Source organism: Leucoraja erinacea, chromosome 6, assembly GCF_028641065.1.
Source record: "Leucoraja erinacea ecotype New England chromosome 6, Leri_hhj_1, whole genome shotgun sequence".
NCBI classification, from domain to species: domain Eukaryota; kingdom Metazoa; phylum Chordata; class Chondrichthyes; order Rajiformes; family Rajidae; genus Leucoraja; species Leucoraja erinaceus.
In genome coordinates, this window is record NC_073382.1 from 42,018,030 (window position 1) to 42,035,711 (window position 17,682).

The 17,682-nt window shown below is 42.1% G+C and overlaps 1 protein-coding gene across 2 annotated transcripts in view; it reads right to left on the bottom strand.

Moving 5' to 3' along the window:
• Nucleotides 1–17,682, bottom strand: part of LOC129698005 (dTDP-D-glucose 4,6-dehydratase-like) — a 55,595-nt gene that overhangs the window by 11,437 nt on the left and 26,476 nt on the right. The window contains exons 7-12 of one of the 2 annotated variants that reach the window (XM_055636816.1): nt 15,622–15,681; nt 11,081–11,124; nt 9,026–9,109; nt 6,594–6,759; nt 4,013–4,071; nt 2,570–2,667 (exon numbers count right to left, since the gene is read on the bottom strand). In XM_055636816.1, coding sequence (XP_055492791.1) covers nt 2,570–2,667; nt 4,013–4,071; nt 6,594–6,759; nt 9,026–9,109; nt 11,081–11,124; nt 15,622–15,681 — 511 coding nt within the window. The remainder of the gene's footprint in view (nt 1–2,569; nt 2,668–4,012; nt 4,072–6,593; nt 6,760–9,025; nt 9,110–11,080; nt 11,125–15,621; nt 15,682–17,682) is intronic. The other variant, XM_055636817.1, reaches the window with a different exon arrangement.

Genomic DNA, 17,682 nt, shown 5'->3' on the forward strand with positions numbered 1-17,682 from the left:
AGAGCTCTGTACAGGGCTGCTCGAGCCGATCTGAAAAGTGGTATTAAAAAAGCCAAGGCGGACCATAAGAGGAGCATAGAGTCCCACTTGTCCAGCAATAATACACGGGAGGTATGGCGGGGCATACAAGACATTACCAACTACAGAGGCTGTGCCACAAAGTCAGAAGACCTGAGTGCGCCGCTGGCAGAAAAGCTAAATTGCTTCTTCTCCCGCTTTGAAACATCACAACAGCAGCACTCACCTGCTACAGCCCTGTTTCGACCCCCACCTAGCTCCTGTACTACTCCACTCACTGTAACGGAGCACGATGTCAGACGGGTGCTCCTGGCAGTGAACCCCAAGAAGGCTACCGGCCCAGATGGAGTACCTGGTAAGGTGCTCAAAGCGTGCGCCCACCAGCTCACTGCCATCTTCACCAGAATTTTCAACCTCTCCCTGGCCCAGGCAGTTATTCCGTCCTGCCTAAAATCAGCCACAATCGTCCCTGTGCCGAAGAAGTCTACCATCACCAGCCTTAATGACTACCGTCCTGTGGCCCTCACTCCGGTAATCACGAAGTGCTTCGAGAGGTTGGTCCTCCAGCACATCAAGGACTATCTACCACCAGACCTCGACCCCCACCAATTCGCCTATCGCCAAAACAGATCCACAGAAGACGCCATCACCGTAGCTCTCCACTCTGTGCTGAGCCATCTGGAGCAGGGGCAGAGCTACGTCCGGATGCTCTTTGTGGATTTTAGTTCAGCCTTTAATACAATCATTCCGGACATTCTTATAGGTAAACTGGTCACTCTCGGCCTCCCCACTGTCACATGTGCCTGGATAAAGGATTTCCTCACCAACCGGCCCCAGACTGTGAGACTCGGCCCCCACCTCTCCTCCACTCGCAGGTTGAGTACCGGTTCCCCACAGGGCTGTGTGCTAAGCCCCCTCTTATACTGTCTCTACACCTACGACTGTAGTCCGGCCCACAACAACAACCGCATCGTCAAATTTGCTGACGACACTACTGTGGTCGGACTTATTTCGAAGGGAGACGAGGCAGCCTACAGAGAGGAAGTCCTGAAATTGACAACCTGGTGCTCAGAAAACAATCTGGCTCTGAACACCAGGAAAACAAAAGAGCTCATTGTCGACTTCAGGAGGCACAGCACCGACTTAGCCCCCCTACACATCAACGGCGAGTGTGTGGAGAGGGTCAACACCTTCCGGTTTCTCGGTGTCCATATCGCTGCTGACATCTCCTGGACGGACAACACGACAGCGGTCATCAAGAAGGCTCAGCAGCGGCTGCACTTCCTGAGGGTCCTCAGGAAGCACAACCTGGACTCTAACCTGCTGCTGACCTTCTACCGCTCGTCCATCGAGAGCCTGCTGACATACTGCATTACAGCATGGTATGGCAGCTGCACCATGGCAGACAGGGAGAGGCTTCAGAGGGTAACCAGGACAGCGCAGAGGATCATTGGCTGCCCTCTCCCCTCCCTGATGGACATCTACACCTCCCGCTGCCTTAGCAGGGCAAAGAAGATCATCAAAGACAGCTCCCATCCTGCGTTTGGACTGTTCGACCTGCTGCCCTCTGGAAGGCGCTATAGGTGCATCAAATCCAGGACAAACAGACTCAGGAACAGTTGCTTTCCGAGAATTATATCTACCATAAATTCAAATTCACACATGCACTGACTACACCACCCAACACGGACTTCCATCTGTATATATGTATATATGATATATGTATATATGTCCCCCCCCCCCATCTCCCTTCTGTTTTTTGTTTTTTTTCTGTTTCTTGTTTTTTGTGCTAAATTGTATTTATGCACTGAGTACGAGCAGCTTTCAGTTTCACTGTACATGTATAGTGACAATAAATGGCATATCTATATCTATATCTATGAGTGTTAAGGGCTTGGACACACTAGAGGCAAGAAACATGTTCCCGATGTTGGGGGAGTCCAGAACCAGGGGTCACAGTTTAAGAATAAGGGGTAAGCCATTTAGAATGGAGACGAGGAAACATTTTTTCTCACAGAGAGTGGTGAGTCTGTGGAATTCTCTGCCTGATTGGGTGGTGGAGGCAGGTTCTCTGGATGCATTCAAGAGAGAGCTAGATAGGGCTCTTAAAAATAGCAGAGTCAGAGGATATGGGGAGAAGGCAGGAACGGGGTACTGATTAGGGATGATCAGCCATGATCACATTGAATGGCTGTGCTGGCTCGAAGGGCCGAATAGCCTACTCCTGCATCTATTGTTTATTCTCCCCCTTTAAGTCGATCCTTATACTCCCAATTTGTCAATTCCTCCCCCCCCCAGCTATTTAGTTTAAACCCACCTGTGTAGCATTAGCAAACCTGCCTGTCAGACTATTGGTCCCCCTCCAGTTAAGGTGTAACCCGTCCCTTTTGTACAGGTCACCCCTACCCCTTTCCAATAATAGAAAAATACCTCAAATACCTCAGCCATGGCTCATGCCAATATAAGTGAAATTAAATACCAAATGTTATGTACTAATTGCTCGATTTTTGATTTAGAAAACTTGGACCTGTAAAAAATGTTTTAATCATACTTGTCTTTCTAATTCCCTCTTCCCAAGATACTTTGGGTTTCCATCCAAGTCTATGCAGCTTTTTTGAATTCATTGGATATCGCAGGTCATTAGAAGGTCTAGAGGACAAAATAAATATTAATAAAATGCAAGGAGAAGCATATAATTAGTGCACAAAACATTGTTAATCACATTTCTAAATTAAAACAGATTACTGCAATGAAGGAAGATAACTTGAATGTTTCAAATATGAATTATTCAAAATATTATCATGTGCATTTTTTTCTAGGAATCTTTTCTCACAATTCTCACATAAATTAGTTTATGCATGTGTAATTGCAACTACATAAGATAATAAAATCCAAAGAAATAGGAAAAGGAGAAGGCCACAAAACCATCCAGCCTGCCCCACCATTGAAAAAAACCAGGACTGATTTCCTTGGTGTCAATTCTATACCCCCAACCCTCCCCCACACCCAATCCAGCCTGATGAATTGGCACCGAGGAATCTGAAAAAAAAAAACATGCTGTGGGTTCAATGCCAGTCAGGATTAGTGGCTGCTGTGACCCCAGATAATACTGGTCCCTCTTTTACCAAATGTCAAAAAAATACACCAGAAGAAATAAAATTGTAAGTTCTCTGAGAGACTGAAAAGGTTGGTGATCTATCATTAAAAGGGGAAAAATCAGGCAGAATTCATGCATGAATAAAAAAATGTTCACCCCTTTTCCAATTTTTCTGCTAATTAATATAAAGCCTGGCTTCCTGGTTTTTGACCACTGAAGTAGGTCCTTTTGATTTATTCTATCTAGGCTCCACCCACAAGCCCTTACATTTCCACGATATGGAAGGCCAAATGAGTCAATCATGCTCAATCCCTAGAAGGCATCTAGCAAGGTGGAGTTGCTGCTTATTGCGTTTGGGACTCAGGCAGCAAATATGAAGAGAGAAATGCCCTATCAGGTTGATAACTTGCCAGACAATAATGAGTAGTTTCTTCTCTATTTCAATTATTGTTGTATCAACATTTCAAATGCTGGAAAAATGGTTGAATGAAAGGGATACAAGGAAAAGAAAAAATGGGATTAGGAACAGCAGCACAGGAAATATTAAATTCATACTGAAAAACTATAGAATAATTGATTCCCATTCTCGCATTGTGATAAAGAAGCTATTGTCTAATAAAAGCAATTAGTGATTTGCAAACCCAGCCAACTACTAGGAAAGCTGTAGTGGTATAGGACTCTGGGAGTCATAACTCTGAAATTACCTAACTCTTCTCTTTTTTCATGGACATCGATTTATCAGATTGTTTTATGTTCTTTGATGTAATTATGACAGCAATGGAATAAGAATTACCCTGAATATTTTCCACAAGAATTTGCTGAATTTTTTTAGGGAATTGAAAAAAATAAATGCTCAATTATTGATAAAGATTATTGATTTCAAGCATTAGCACCAACCTGTCACTGACATGATCAATCCAAAGTTCAAGTTCAGATTCTGAAGCAATTTCTTTAATCTGAAAATTTAAACAATGTTTAAACCAGAGAAAGAATAAACAGAAAACATAAGACTATATTTTTCTTGCAAGTTCAATAGAATTTGTGGTCTGAATTGTCTAGTTAATAATTTGACAATTCAGAACAATCATTTGGTTGCGTTTTGACAAGAATTGCATAACAAAACATGCTCGTCATTACGAAAACAAGGAATTGCCAGTCAAGGGAAGAGCAGTCTACCTGGTTCATCTGCCAACTTGATGGAATGATATCAATAGGTGCAGGAGTAGGTCATTCAGCCCTTCGAGCCAGCACCGCCATTCAATGTGATCATGGCTGATCATCCCCAAACAGTACCCCATTCCTGCCTTCTCCCCACATCCCCTGACTCTGCTATCATTAAGAGCCCTATCACAAGAAATAATAATGGGATCTATCCCAGGTTATTGAGAGAGGCAAATGAGGAGAGCTGGGGACTTCATGGTGTTCTTTACAACGTCTCTAGCCATTGGCGAGTCCCAGACGACTGGAGAATAGCCAGTGTTGTTCTCCTTTGTTTAAAACGGCCAATAGGGATAATTTAACAAATAATGGGACGGTGAACATTACTTCATTGGGAGGGAAGCTACTGATGAGGATTTTTAGGAATATGAGTTATTGGCATTTGAAAATGCACACTTACTAGGGATAATTAGCATGACATTGTGCAGGATGGTCATGTTTTATAAAGATGACAGGTGAAGATGACAGGTGAAGTTAGGGCAATGGATGTTGGCTAAATGGAGACAACATGTAAGGCATTCGGCAATGTGCTTCATGGTAGGCTGAACCAGATTCTGATGCCTGTAATCCATGGTGACTTGGTAGATTGGATTCAAAATTGGTTGGGCCAAAGAAGACAGATGGTAGTGGTCAGGTGGAGATAGAAGACTGTTGGAGCGGTCTTTGTCAGACTGGTGATGTGTATCAGCCGTGTGCCGCAGAGTTTAATGGTAGGTCCCCTGTTGATGTATATTGGACAAAAATGTAAATGTGTTGATTACTAAGTTTGCAGATGAAAACAAAAATTGGGAGAGTAGTGCATTGTGAAAAAGATTGTCATATGAAACAACAGGTATCCAATCCCAACCAACAGATCAATTGTGGATATGGATGCAGAAATACAATTGCAAATGAACAAGTGTGAGGTGTTGCAGCTTGGAAGATCAAATGTTAGGTATACAGTAAACAGCAACGCCTTTCAGAGGAAATATTGGGGTACAAGTTCATTGGTCCTTGAAGGTGGCATCACATGGACAGGATGGTAAAGAAGGCATATGGCATTCTTATTTTCATCAGGAAGGCTATTGTGTATAAGAGTCAGGAGGCAGCTGTATAAGATTATGGTTAGACTTATTTGAAGTATTATGTGCAGGTCATTAGTTCAAGAATACAAAAAGACTGAAACCATATGAAACGTGACTACAAATGAACATTCAAACTAGATTTACTACCGAGATGAAATGGCTTTGGTTGAGACCCAAAACGTCACCTATTCCTTTTCTCCAGGGATGCTGTCTGAGCCGCTGAGTTATTCCAGCTTTTTGCGTCTATCTATGACTTATTGTATGAAGGAACAGGCTCTAGGGATAATTTGCACATTAATGTTTGTGCTTTAAGATTGAGGCGTACTAAGCAAAAACTAATGTAGGAGAGCAGGCAAACATTGATGGCTGAATGCAAGTTGGGAATCCGAGTTTTGTTTACAGGTAAGAAAGAGGGGAGCCCATGGAGGAATCCATTATATAATCATCAGTGACCTGGGGTGGGAGCAGGAATAGAAGCCCTGCTGACAGTGTTTGGAGAGAGGGAATGTAATCAGGAGACTATCACCTCGTCTGACTAGATGATGGAGTGCATTTGTGTCGGAGGAGAATAACAGTATGCAGCAAAGGCTGAAGGCAGTTTGAGAAAATGGAGAAAACCTTGTTCTCAATCACATTTGGCACAGGATGTCTATTGTATCTTTGCCAGAAGAGCTATTTTTTAGACACTATGCACATAAATTGCTACAAACATCTGGGGGGTTGGCAACAATTGTGTAGACAATGTCCTGCTAATACTTTAGTACCAAATTCTCATTTTCCAAGAACACTCTTCCATGTACCTTCCTCAACCCCAGAATGATATTATTGGGAGACATTGATCCTCCTGGGTGACTTCAATAGGTCAGAATGGTTCCAATCATCCGCTAAGGATGGACCAGGGAAAGTTGACACCAGCACAGTACACCTCCTCACAGAATGTTTGGAACAGAGTCATGCCACAATCATTGCAACTTGTCAGATATTTAAGCATAAGAACTTTGAGCACGCTCCTTCATTTGATAAGGTCATCTTTGACCCTGTATCTTGTCACTTTCCCACTAGGACTCATTACCCTCCAATCTCTGACATTCTGAACTCAACAACTGAACACCCAGAGCACTCAGAGGCAAACAAACAAGATCAATAATGAAGAATATCATTTGGGAAATTCAGCAATCTATCTCAATGTAACTTACCAGGTGAACTAACTCTTTGGCAAGTTGAAAAATTGACAACTCAAAATTTGTGCCCATATTGTACACCTCACCAGGTTCACCCTTTTCAAGGATTGTGAGGAACGCCTCAGCAGCATCTGTGGCATAGAGAAAATGGCGTGCTTGAATTCCTGTTCCATGAATACAGCTGAAAGTTGAAAAGAAATGAATATTGATTTCCAAAAATGAAATTAATATGAATTTACCTCAAAATGTTAATATTTACTGATTATGTACAAAGATCACATCCTCAAAATGAATCCTATATAAAGTTTAAAGAAACATATTCCTGGCAAATTTTCCTCAGCTGGTTTCATAAGTAGCATCTTTGATATGAAGGGTAACAGAGTTTGTAGAAACAGGCCCTTTGGACCAGTCTATACCAACCAACATGGCATTAAATTCAGATCTCTCTGTCTCTTGTTCATTCAAGTACCTATCCAATACCTCAAGTGTTGTTACTGTCCTTGCCTCCACCATTTCCTCTGGCAGACTGTTCCAGATACTAACTGCTCTTTGTATGAAAGATACACTCCACGGATCCACTTTCATTCTCCCCCTTCAACTGAAACCTGCGCCTTCTAGTTCTTAAAACACCTGTACCATGGGAAACAGTTTCAGGCCACTCAGGAAACTGCAGATGCTGGAATCCTGAGCAAAGAACAAAGTGCTGCAGGAAATCAGTGCATCAGGCTGCATCTGGGGAGGTAATGGACAGGCGTGTTTTGGTTCACAATCTCTATTCAGACACAAAATCAGGAATCAGATTCTAGCTATCTACATCTCTCATAATTTTACATACTTCTATAATGTTACCCCACGGTCTCTTTTGCTTTAGGGAAAATTGACCCAGCCTGTCCAATCACTCTTTATAACTCAAGCCTTTTAACCCAGGATTATGGCAGCACAGCAGTGCATTTGGCGGTGCTGCTGCCTCACATCACCAGAGACCCAGGTTCGATCCTGACCATGTGTGCTATCTTTGAAGAGTTTGCACATGCTCCCTGTGACTCTTTGACACAGGGTAGGAGAATCAAAAAACAGAGGACATAGGTTTAAGGTGAGGGGGAAAGATTTAATAACAAACTGAGGGGCAACTCTTTTACTCAGAGGGCGGTGGGAATATAGAATGCGCCGCCTGAGGAAGTAATTGAGACAGGTACAATAACAACATTTAAAAGACACTTGGACAAGTACATGGACAGGAAATGTTAGGAGTTATATGGACCAAATGCGTATAAACGAGACTAACTTAGGTGGGGCATCATGGTTGGGATGGGCGAGTCGGTCCAAAGAGCCTGTATCCATGTTGTATGGCTCTATGGCTGCCTGGGCTTCCTCCAGATCCTACTACATCCAAAAGATATGTGGGTTTGTAGGTTTATTGGCTTCTGTAAATTGCCCCAAGTGTGTGGTGAGTAGATGTGAAAGTGGGATAACATAGAACTAGTGAGAATGGATGATCAATAGTTGGAGTGGAGTCAATGGGCTGAAGGGCCTGTTTCCATGCTGCATCTTTCAACCAATCAACAGCAAAATACTCAACAGAATATGATGCTCTTGTAGCGGCATCTGGTGGTAGCTTGGGGCATCACGAACCCTCGCTATTGGCTGGTGCGGTCGCGTAATCGTGGGAGTGCTTTCGCAGGTTTTTGTAAAGCATTCATTGAAGCTCCACCCTGTTAGAAGGAGCTTCGTATTTTTAGCTGTTCTAAACGCTGTTGTGTAAATCGCTTTATTATCGTTTAAAATAAAGAATCTTACTTTACTCAATCGACTCAACTCGCCAAAGCGGTGACGCGTCAGTCCGATCATTTATTTGGACTTCGATCATGCAAGCCGCCACTAACCCCGACGCCCAGCCGCCCCAGCAAAATGCCGTGAGCCCAAAACTGCCCGTTTTCTGGGCGGAGCAGCCTCAAGTGTGGTTCACTCACATTGAGGCCCAATTTCAACTTAAAAATATCGTCGCTGATTAAATTTTGGAAAACACTTCCTTTATCATTATTAGGTAGAATAAATGCAATAAAAATGATCTTCATACCACAATTACTATACCTATTTCAGTCTATACTGGTATATATACCAAAATATATATTTTTTAAAATTAGACTCTAATATTACTAATTTTATTTAGGACTATAGATCACATAGAATTACAAAAAAACACTTATGTAAACCAAAAGAGGTCGGAGGACTTTCATTTCCGAATTTTATGTATTATTACTGGGCAGTGCATATTAAGAATATAATTTATTGGCTGGATAGTTTTTTTTTTTTGTTGTTGTTTTTTTTTGTTTTTTGTTTTTAATCAACTTGATTTTAATATTAATAAATGTATTGTGATTTTATGTCCTGTAAGGTGTCCTTGGGTGTCCAGAAAGGCGCCAGCAAATAAAATGCATTATTATTACCCAACAGACATAATGGATAAAAATGGAGAAAGAGGATTGTCATCCTTGTAATATAGGAACCATCCTCTTCTCCCCGAAAAAAAACTGAATAACACAATATATAAGAAGAACCCAATTATATATGGTACAATAAGAATTTGGAAACAAATAAAATTATCTTTAAAACTAAGAAATTTATCATTGTTAATTCCAATAGCGAATAACCCTTTATTTAAACCATCTCTTATTGATAAAACATATAACCAATGGGAATGTCTCGGAATTAGAAGGATCGGGGATATGTACGAAATGGGAAACCTACTATCATTCCAACAATTACAATTAAAATTTAAACTAAAAAACAACCGATATTTTAAATATCTTCAGATTTGCGATTTCATGAAAAAATATATACAAGGATATCAAAAAATAACTCCTGAATTATTGGAAGAAGCAATGAATATTGAAGCTGACACAAAATTTAATATCATATTTATATAATAGTATTCTAAATATAGACCTACCATCGACAGAGGTACTTAGAGAAGAGTGGGAATGGGAACTAATGATAAAAATTACGAAGGTTACATGGGAAAAGTATCTGATATATATTCACAAATGTTCGATTAATGTAAGACATAATCTAATTCAATTTAAAATTTTACATAGATTATATTATTCAAAAACAAGATTGAACAAATTTTATCCAAATATATCCCCTATTAAATGTCTATCCCAAAACGCAATTATAACACACTCCTTAGTTTCCTGCATAAAACTTTATAGATTTTGGAGTGATATTTTCAAAATATTTACAAAATTATTCTAGATAAGAATGGAACCTAATACTGAAATGATTATATTTGGAGTAATGGAAGATGGGAATAAATTGAACTCATCTCAAAATTTATTTTTTAACTATGGTTTAATAATAGCAAAAAAATTAACACTTAAATTTTGGAAAAATACATCAATACCAACGCTTAAAATGTGGATTGCAAATATGTTGGACACCGCACATCTAGAGGAAATGCGATTCCTCCTAATGGATAAATCAGACCAATTCATAACGAGTTGGTCTCCATTTGCCATCTTCTTGGAATCATATGGTGCAACACAATTGTAAAAACTAACTGTTTCAGGACTGGACGAGGGTTGGTGATGATGAAAGTTACGTCTCAGAAAGTTTAGGACACCTGTTGCTTTCACCGTTGCATGATGAGTCTGACCATTCCAATGCAGATCATTCTGCAATTTGATGCCAAGATGCTTGGTTTGTTTGGATTCTTCAAGGGTGGCACCAAGTATATTGTAAGATGTTTAGCCTGGATTCCTCTTTCTGGTGACACGCATGGTTTCACATTTGGAAGGGTTGAACTGCATGCCCCATTGTTGTAACCACTCAAAACATAGTATTGAGATCCTTTTGGAGATCATCTTCATCATCAGCTGACTTAATTGGATGGTACAGCAAACAACCATCAGCATCATTTAAGAAGCAATATGGTTTGGAAGGATATGTGCCAAATGTAAGCAAGTGGGACGTAAAGATGGGATATGTTGGTCGGTGTAGGCAATTTCAGCCAAAGGGCCTGTTCCAAAGCTGTATGATTCTATGACTATCAAATTTGAGACAATGTCAGAATTTCTGCCTAAATTTACAGAAAATTGTGGGTTCAAATATCATACCAGAGCACATTATCCAACCAATAATTCTGTATATTGTCAATTATAAATCAAAGCCCATCTGCTCTTTTCAGTGAGCACAAAATATGAAATATATATATCAAAACAAGATGAACAGCCACAACCCATGTATACACAAGGAACCACGGGTGCTGGTTTACAAACAAAGACCCTAAAGTGCTGGAGTAACTGAGGGTTAGGCAGCATCCCCTGGAGAACATGAATAGGTGATGTTTCTGAAGAAGGGTCCAGACCTGAAATGTCACCTATCCATGTTCTCTAGAGGTGCTACCTGACGCACAGAGTTACTCCAGCAATCGGTGTCTTTTTTTTAAGCTCAAACCAATGAACATTTACTTTCACACAATAACGAATCTCAAACCAACTTACCACTTTTGGTTACGTTGTAATAAAGCAATGAATTTTGGAATAACCTAAAGAAAATTAAAGAAACAGATCACATCCAAACTGTTCATCTATTGCAAATACAAGATTACACATTTTTAAAGCCCTCCTACACATCTATGATTAAGGTTACACCTTAACTGGAGGGGGACCGACATTCTGGCAGGCCGGTTTGCTAGGCCCACACGTGTGGGTTTAAACTAAATAATGGGGGGGAGGGATTGACAAATTTTGAGTACAAAGAAGGAGTTGAAGGGGAAGTGAGTTCAGGAAAAGTTATAAAAGACTCCCGAATTAATGGAAGGAAAGTTCGAGAAGGGATAAGAGAGGAAGGTCAGGGCCAATTGCGAGCGGTGCGTGGGGTGAATTGAATACAGAGGTCAAATTGCTGTATATGAATGCGCGAAGTATAAGAAATAAAGTGGACGAGCTTGAGACTCAGTTAGAAATTGGCAAGTATGATGTTGTGGGAATTACAGAGACATGGCTGCAAGAGGACCAGGTCTGGGAACTGAATATTCAACGGTATACCTCCTATCGAAAAGACAGACAGGTGGGCAGAGGGGTGGGGTAGCTTTGTTGGTGAGGAATGAAATTCAGTCCCTTGCAAGGGGTGACATTGAAATAGGAGACGTGGCGTCAGTATGGAGAGAACTAAGGAATTGTAAGGGTAAAAAGACCCTAATGGGACTTATCTACAGCCCCCCAAACAGTAGCCTGGATAGGGTGCAAGTTGAATCAGGAGTTAAAATTGGCATGTAGTAAAGTTAATGCTACGGTTGTTATGGAAGATTTCAACATGCAGGTAGACTGGGAAAATCAAGTTGGTACTGGACCCCAAGAAAGGGAGTTTGTGGAGTGCCTCCAAGATGCCTTAGAGCAGCTTGTATTGGAGCCTACCAGGGAGAAGGCAATTCTGGATTTAGTGTTATGCAATGAACCGGATTTGATAAAGGAACGAGGTTAAGGAGCCATTAGGAGGTAGTGACCATAATACGGTCAGGTTTAATCTACAATTGGAGAGGGAGAAGGGTAAATTGGAGGTGTCAGTGTTACAATTGAATAAAGGGGACTATGGAGCCATGAGGGAGGAGCTGGCCAAAGTTGACTGGAAAGATACCCAAGCAGGGATGATAGTTGGGTAACAATGGCAGGTATTTCTGGGAATAATATAGAAGGTGCAGGATCGGTTCATTCCAACGAGGAAGAAAGATTCCAAGGGGAGTAAGGGGCAACCGTGGCTGACAAGGAACGTCAGGGAAAGTATAAAAATTAGAGAATACAAGTACAACGTAGCAAAGATGAGCGGGAGAGAGAAAACAGGGAATTATAGACCAGTTAGCCTGACATTGGTGTCATAAAGAAGAATGGAATAATTTACTAATAATACAACATTGGAGATAGATTTGAGAATTATTAACATATAAGACAGGAAACAAAGAGTAGGGATTAACGGGTCCCTTCGGAATGGCAGGCAGTGACCAGTGGGGTACCACAAGGCTCGGTGATGGGACAGCAGCCATTTACAATATACATTAATGATTTGGATGAAGGGATTCAAAGTAACATTACTAAATTTGCAGATGACATAAAGCTGGGTGGCAGTGTGAATTGTGAGGATGCTATGAGAATGCAGGGTGACTTGGACAGGTTGGGTGAGTAGACAGATTCATGGCAGATGCAGTTTAATGTGGATAAATGTGAGGTTATCCACTTTGGTAGCAAAAACAGGAAGCCAGATTATTATCTAAATGGTGTCAAGTTGGGAAAAGGGGAAGTACAACGGGATCTGGGGGTCCTTGGTCATCAGTCTATGAAAGTAATTATGCACGTACAGCAGGCAGTGAAGCGAATGGCATGTTGGCCTTCATAACAAGAGGAGTTGAGTATAGGAGCAAAGAGGTCCTTCTGCAGTTGTATAGGGGCCCTAGTGAGACTATACCTGGAGTATTGTGGGCAGTTTTGGTCCCCTAATTTGAGGAAGGACATTCTTGCTATTGAGGGAGCCCAGCGTAGGTTCACCAGGATGGCGGGACTGTCATATACTGAGAGAATGGAGCGGCTGGGCTTGTATACTCATGAGTTTAGAAGGATGAGAGGATATCTATTGAAACATATAAGATTATTAAAGGATTGGACATGCAAGAGGCAGGAAACATGTTCCCGATGTTGGGAGAGTCCAGAACCAGGGGCCACAGATTAAGAATAAGGGGTAAACGGAGATGAGGAAACACTTTTTCACACAGAGCGTTGTAAGTCTGTGGAATTCTCTGCCTCAGAGGGTGGTGGGGGCCAGTTCTGTGGATACTCTCAAGAGAATGCTAGATAGGGCTCTTAAAGATAGCGGAGTCAGGGGATATGGGGAGAAGGTAGGAACGGGATACTGATTGGGGATGATCAGCCATGATCACATTGAATGCGGTGCTGGCTCGAAGGGCCGAATGGCCTACTCCTGCCCCTATTGTCTATTGATACAGAAAACATAAAACAGTGCAGCATAGGAACAGGCCCTTTGACCCACAAATTTTGTGCCAGCTTTGATGTCGCTTTGAATTAATCCCAACTATTTGCACATGGTCATAATCCTTCCATTTTCTGCCTATTCATGTATGTCAAAATCCTACTTAGACGTCATTATCGTATCTGGTTGCAAACCTCCTCCTCTGTGGGTTCTAGGCATCTCCCACTGAGAGTCATACAGCACAGAAACAGGCCATTTGGCCCAATGCTGACCAAGATGCTCATCTAACTTAGTACCATTTGCCTATGTTTGACCCATATCCTCCCTGTGTACCTATACAAATGATTTTTAAATGTACCTGCCTTGACCAGTTTCTCTGGCAACTCTTTCCACACCACCTTCTGTCAGAAGAAGTTGCCCCTCAGGTTCCAATTAAATCTTTCCCCCCTCACCTTAAACCTAAACCCTCTAGTTCTTGATTTCCCTACCCTGGGAAAAAGACTATGTGCATTCATCCTAACTATGCCCCTTATGATTTTATACACCTTTATAAAGTCATCCCTCACACGATTGTGACCTAAACTCAGCACAATACTACATGAGCAGCCAATTTTTTTACAACTGTAACATAACGTTCCAAATTCTATACTGCATGCCCGTGCTGATGAAAGTTAGCGTACCAAAAGCCTTTTACACCAACATGTCTATCTGCAACACCACTTTCAGTGAATTTGTATTCTTTGGACCTTCTGTTCCATAACACTCCCCAGGGCCCTGCCATTCATTGTGAAAGTCCTAACCTGGTTTGTCTTCCCAAAATGCATCATCTCTCACCTACCTGTACTAAACTCCAATTGCTGTTCCTTGATCCACTTACCGGGCTGATCAAACCAGTCAGAACTACAATACATTTGAACAAATCCATGGATATCTTGTAGGGGGCGCTGCTCTGGCAGCAGCCATGTCAGCAGTGCGTCAGGTTTTTTCCAACTTTTTCTTATTTTTTAGTATGTTTTAAAGTATGTATTTTGTGTTTCTTTGTGTGTTTTGTATGGGGGGTGGGGGGGGGGGGGGTAAGGGGGAAGCCGCTTCGGTCGCCTCCTCCATGGAGAGGCGACTTTTTTCCAGGTCACCTCCCCCGTGGCCTATCATCAAGGATCTGCGCGGCCTTTCCCGGAGATGCGCCCAGGGCTTCAGCGGCGGGCGCAGCGTGAACTCTCGGCGTGGAGCGGGTGAGCCCTCGCTGGGGCTCGCTGGAGGGGAGCGCTCCGTTTCGCTGGCCCAGGGAAGCCGGCAGCTTGAAGTCGCAGCCTGAAGTCGCGGTCTGCAGAGCTCCAGCTGGTGCGGCGCCTCGTGGGGGACCCGGGGGAAGAAGAAACCATCACTGCCGGCCCGCGGCCAACTTCTACCGCGGGGCCAGCATGGACTTACCAACACCCCTGGAGGGGAGCTTCGACCGCCGGCCGCTGCAGTCTACGGTGCTTCTGGCTGCGGCAGAGACTTTAAATCTCGACCGCCGGCCTGCGGCCTACAACAACTTAAAGCCGCGGTCTCCGGTGAGGAAGAGCCGATCCTGGACTGACTCTGGACTCTGGTCCTGTCCACGGGGGGGGGGAAATGGAGGAGGACTGGCCAAATGTTTGTGCCTTCCACCACAGTGATGAATGCTGTGGTGGATGTTTGTGTTACATTTTTTTATTGTGGTTGTGTGTTCTTTATTATTGTATCGCTGCTGACAACCCAAAATTCCACCAGCCTGGCTGTGTGGTCATTAAAATACAATACAATACAATACAATACAATATGAGAGGTTTAAAGGGAATGGGTTAAACGCAGGCAAATAGGACTAGCTTAGATGGGACATCTGGGTCAGCATGGAAGAGTTAGGGCGAAGGGGCTGTGTCTGTGCTGTAACACTCTACAACTGCCAGTAGTGGGCTGCATTGTATTTATAATTTCAACAACGTCAAGAGTTTCTCATCAATTATCTTCAGCGTTGTTTAAATTGTTTAGCTATTCCAAGAAGTACAATGCATTGCAGACTTTGCCAAGTTAAATAACTTACTTTTTCTGGATACTGATGTGGTCCATAAACATTACTACTTCTGGTCACAATAACAGGAAACTATAAATGAAATAATAGAAAGTAATTGTGATCGTGCATTTCCTTAACAAGAATTTCATATATTTATACAGTCCTTGTATAAGAAGAAAATTTCGCAAATATAAAAGTTACTCTGGATGCCAAGGCCTAAATATGCAAGGGAAGCAAAGAACAATTCAAAACATATAAATTGATAATCCTCTAGTTGGGGGCCAACACATATATCCAGCAATAAATAAGATGCCAGAGACTGTCGCATTAACAATGATAATAATCATAAGGTGGATAAGAGTGACTGGGAAGGCTGAGTAGTAACAGTAGCAAAGGACAGGTGAATAGCTATTAATGAAAAAGGCTGGTAGTGATTGGTGGTGAAGGAAGGGGAGAACAATGATTGGAATAGAGATGGCGGTTAGAGTAACAGAAAAAGGATGTGCATTTTGATGGCACAATTGACCAGAAGAGAAGCAGTGATTGCACTTTTTCAAACCTCTTGAAAATCTATGTGCATAATATTATCCTTTACCCATTCTGAACTCATTTAAAACCCAGAGTATATGCCGTTAACAAACTTGTGTTAATTGTCATTTTCTATTTTTCGAAGACTTTTTCATCCATCTTCAAGGCAATCAATGCTTTTGCTTACAATCTCATCCAAAATGTTGATCTCCAGATAGAAATGAATGGAAATGGAAACTTTAATTAAGCTCAAATGTCTTAAATAGGAGCTGAATTGATAATCCTCTAAAAGTTACAATTGTTACCATTATAACAATACAGGTCCTCCCTAGCAAACACCTAACTTATGTACAGTCTGTATAAATGAGCGAGCATCTGGGATTTGCAGTTGTTGCAGAGCTCCAGGCATCTTTCGCCTTTGAAACTCAGTTCACAGCTGTGTTTCTGACGTGAACTCTTCAGGTTATGAACAATTCTCAGGAATGGAACACAGCCATAACCAGAGGTGAACCTATACTAATACTATTGCCAGGGTCCAGATGATGCTGAACAGAACCGGCTTTGTTTACTCATTTAATTGGAAGCAAGCTGAAGACTTCCAGGCACAAACTGTCAAAGGTGAAAGTACTGGACTTGAAGAGCACAGTCGTCTTGAGATTCCCCAGCACTTACACAATGCGGAGATCATGCCAAGAATGCAATGGTAATTGTGTGGCCGCAGATTAGAAGGCAAAGGTGTGCTTTCGTTCAGTTAAAAAAATCTTGTTCAGTTTAATGTATTTAATTATTTCTACTTGTTTGAATGCATTAGATAACTTTGCATTAATTTGTTCTAAATATAATCGTTTTTTAATATTTAAATTATCTTGTTTTAATTCAGCGATATTTAGAAAATCATGAAATGTTTCCACAGCTTCTACTGCTAACAAAGCTGGGGTGGGGTAGTGCTTTGCTGGCTGTCAAAACTGCTAAATATAGCTCTTTTGTTGATTGCCAGAAGTCCTGTCACTAAATAGATATGGGCCTGTCCTACTAACGCGACTTTTCAGCGACTATCTTCGACCTTCAAGCTCGAGAGCACTCGCCTGATAAATCACGAGCCGAATCGACCGTCAGCGATAAAACCGCGAGCTGGATCAACCGTCTACACGCACACACAAACACATCGCTAAGGCGGGGGCCAGGGAAAGCGGGGGAGCGCTGTGTGAAATTCACACCCGCGATGAACAGGAAGGTAAAAGATGGCTGGCACAGTTATGGTAAGTCCTTTGGAGAGCACGGAGGGGGTGAGGGGGATAGAAGGGAAGAGAGGGGGCATGCTTTCAGCATGCTGAAAAAAACGCCGCAACCTGGCTGAGGCCTCGAGTACGTGGGGACTACACTCGACAATGAAGGAGAGTTACAAATACCTCCTAGGATTTCCTAGGACCTCGTGTCGACCATGCTGCGAGTATGAATCGAGGGCAAACTCTTCTAAACTCGCGAATTAGGTTGGGACAGTGGGACAGGCCCTATACCGTTGAAATTCAAAGTGCTTTGGGCCAGCATGACTAACCCCCTAAA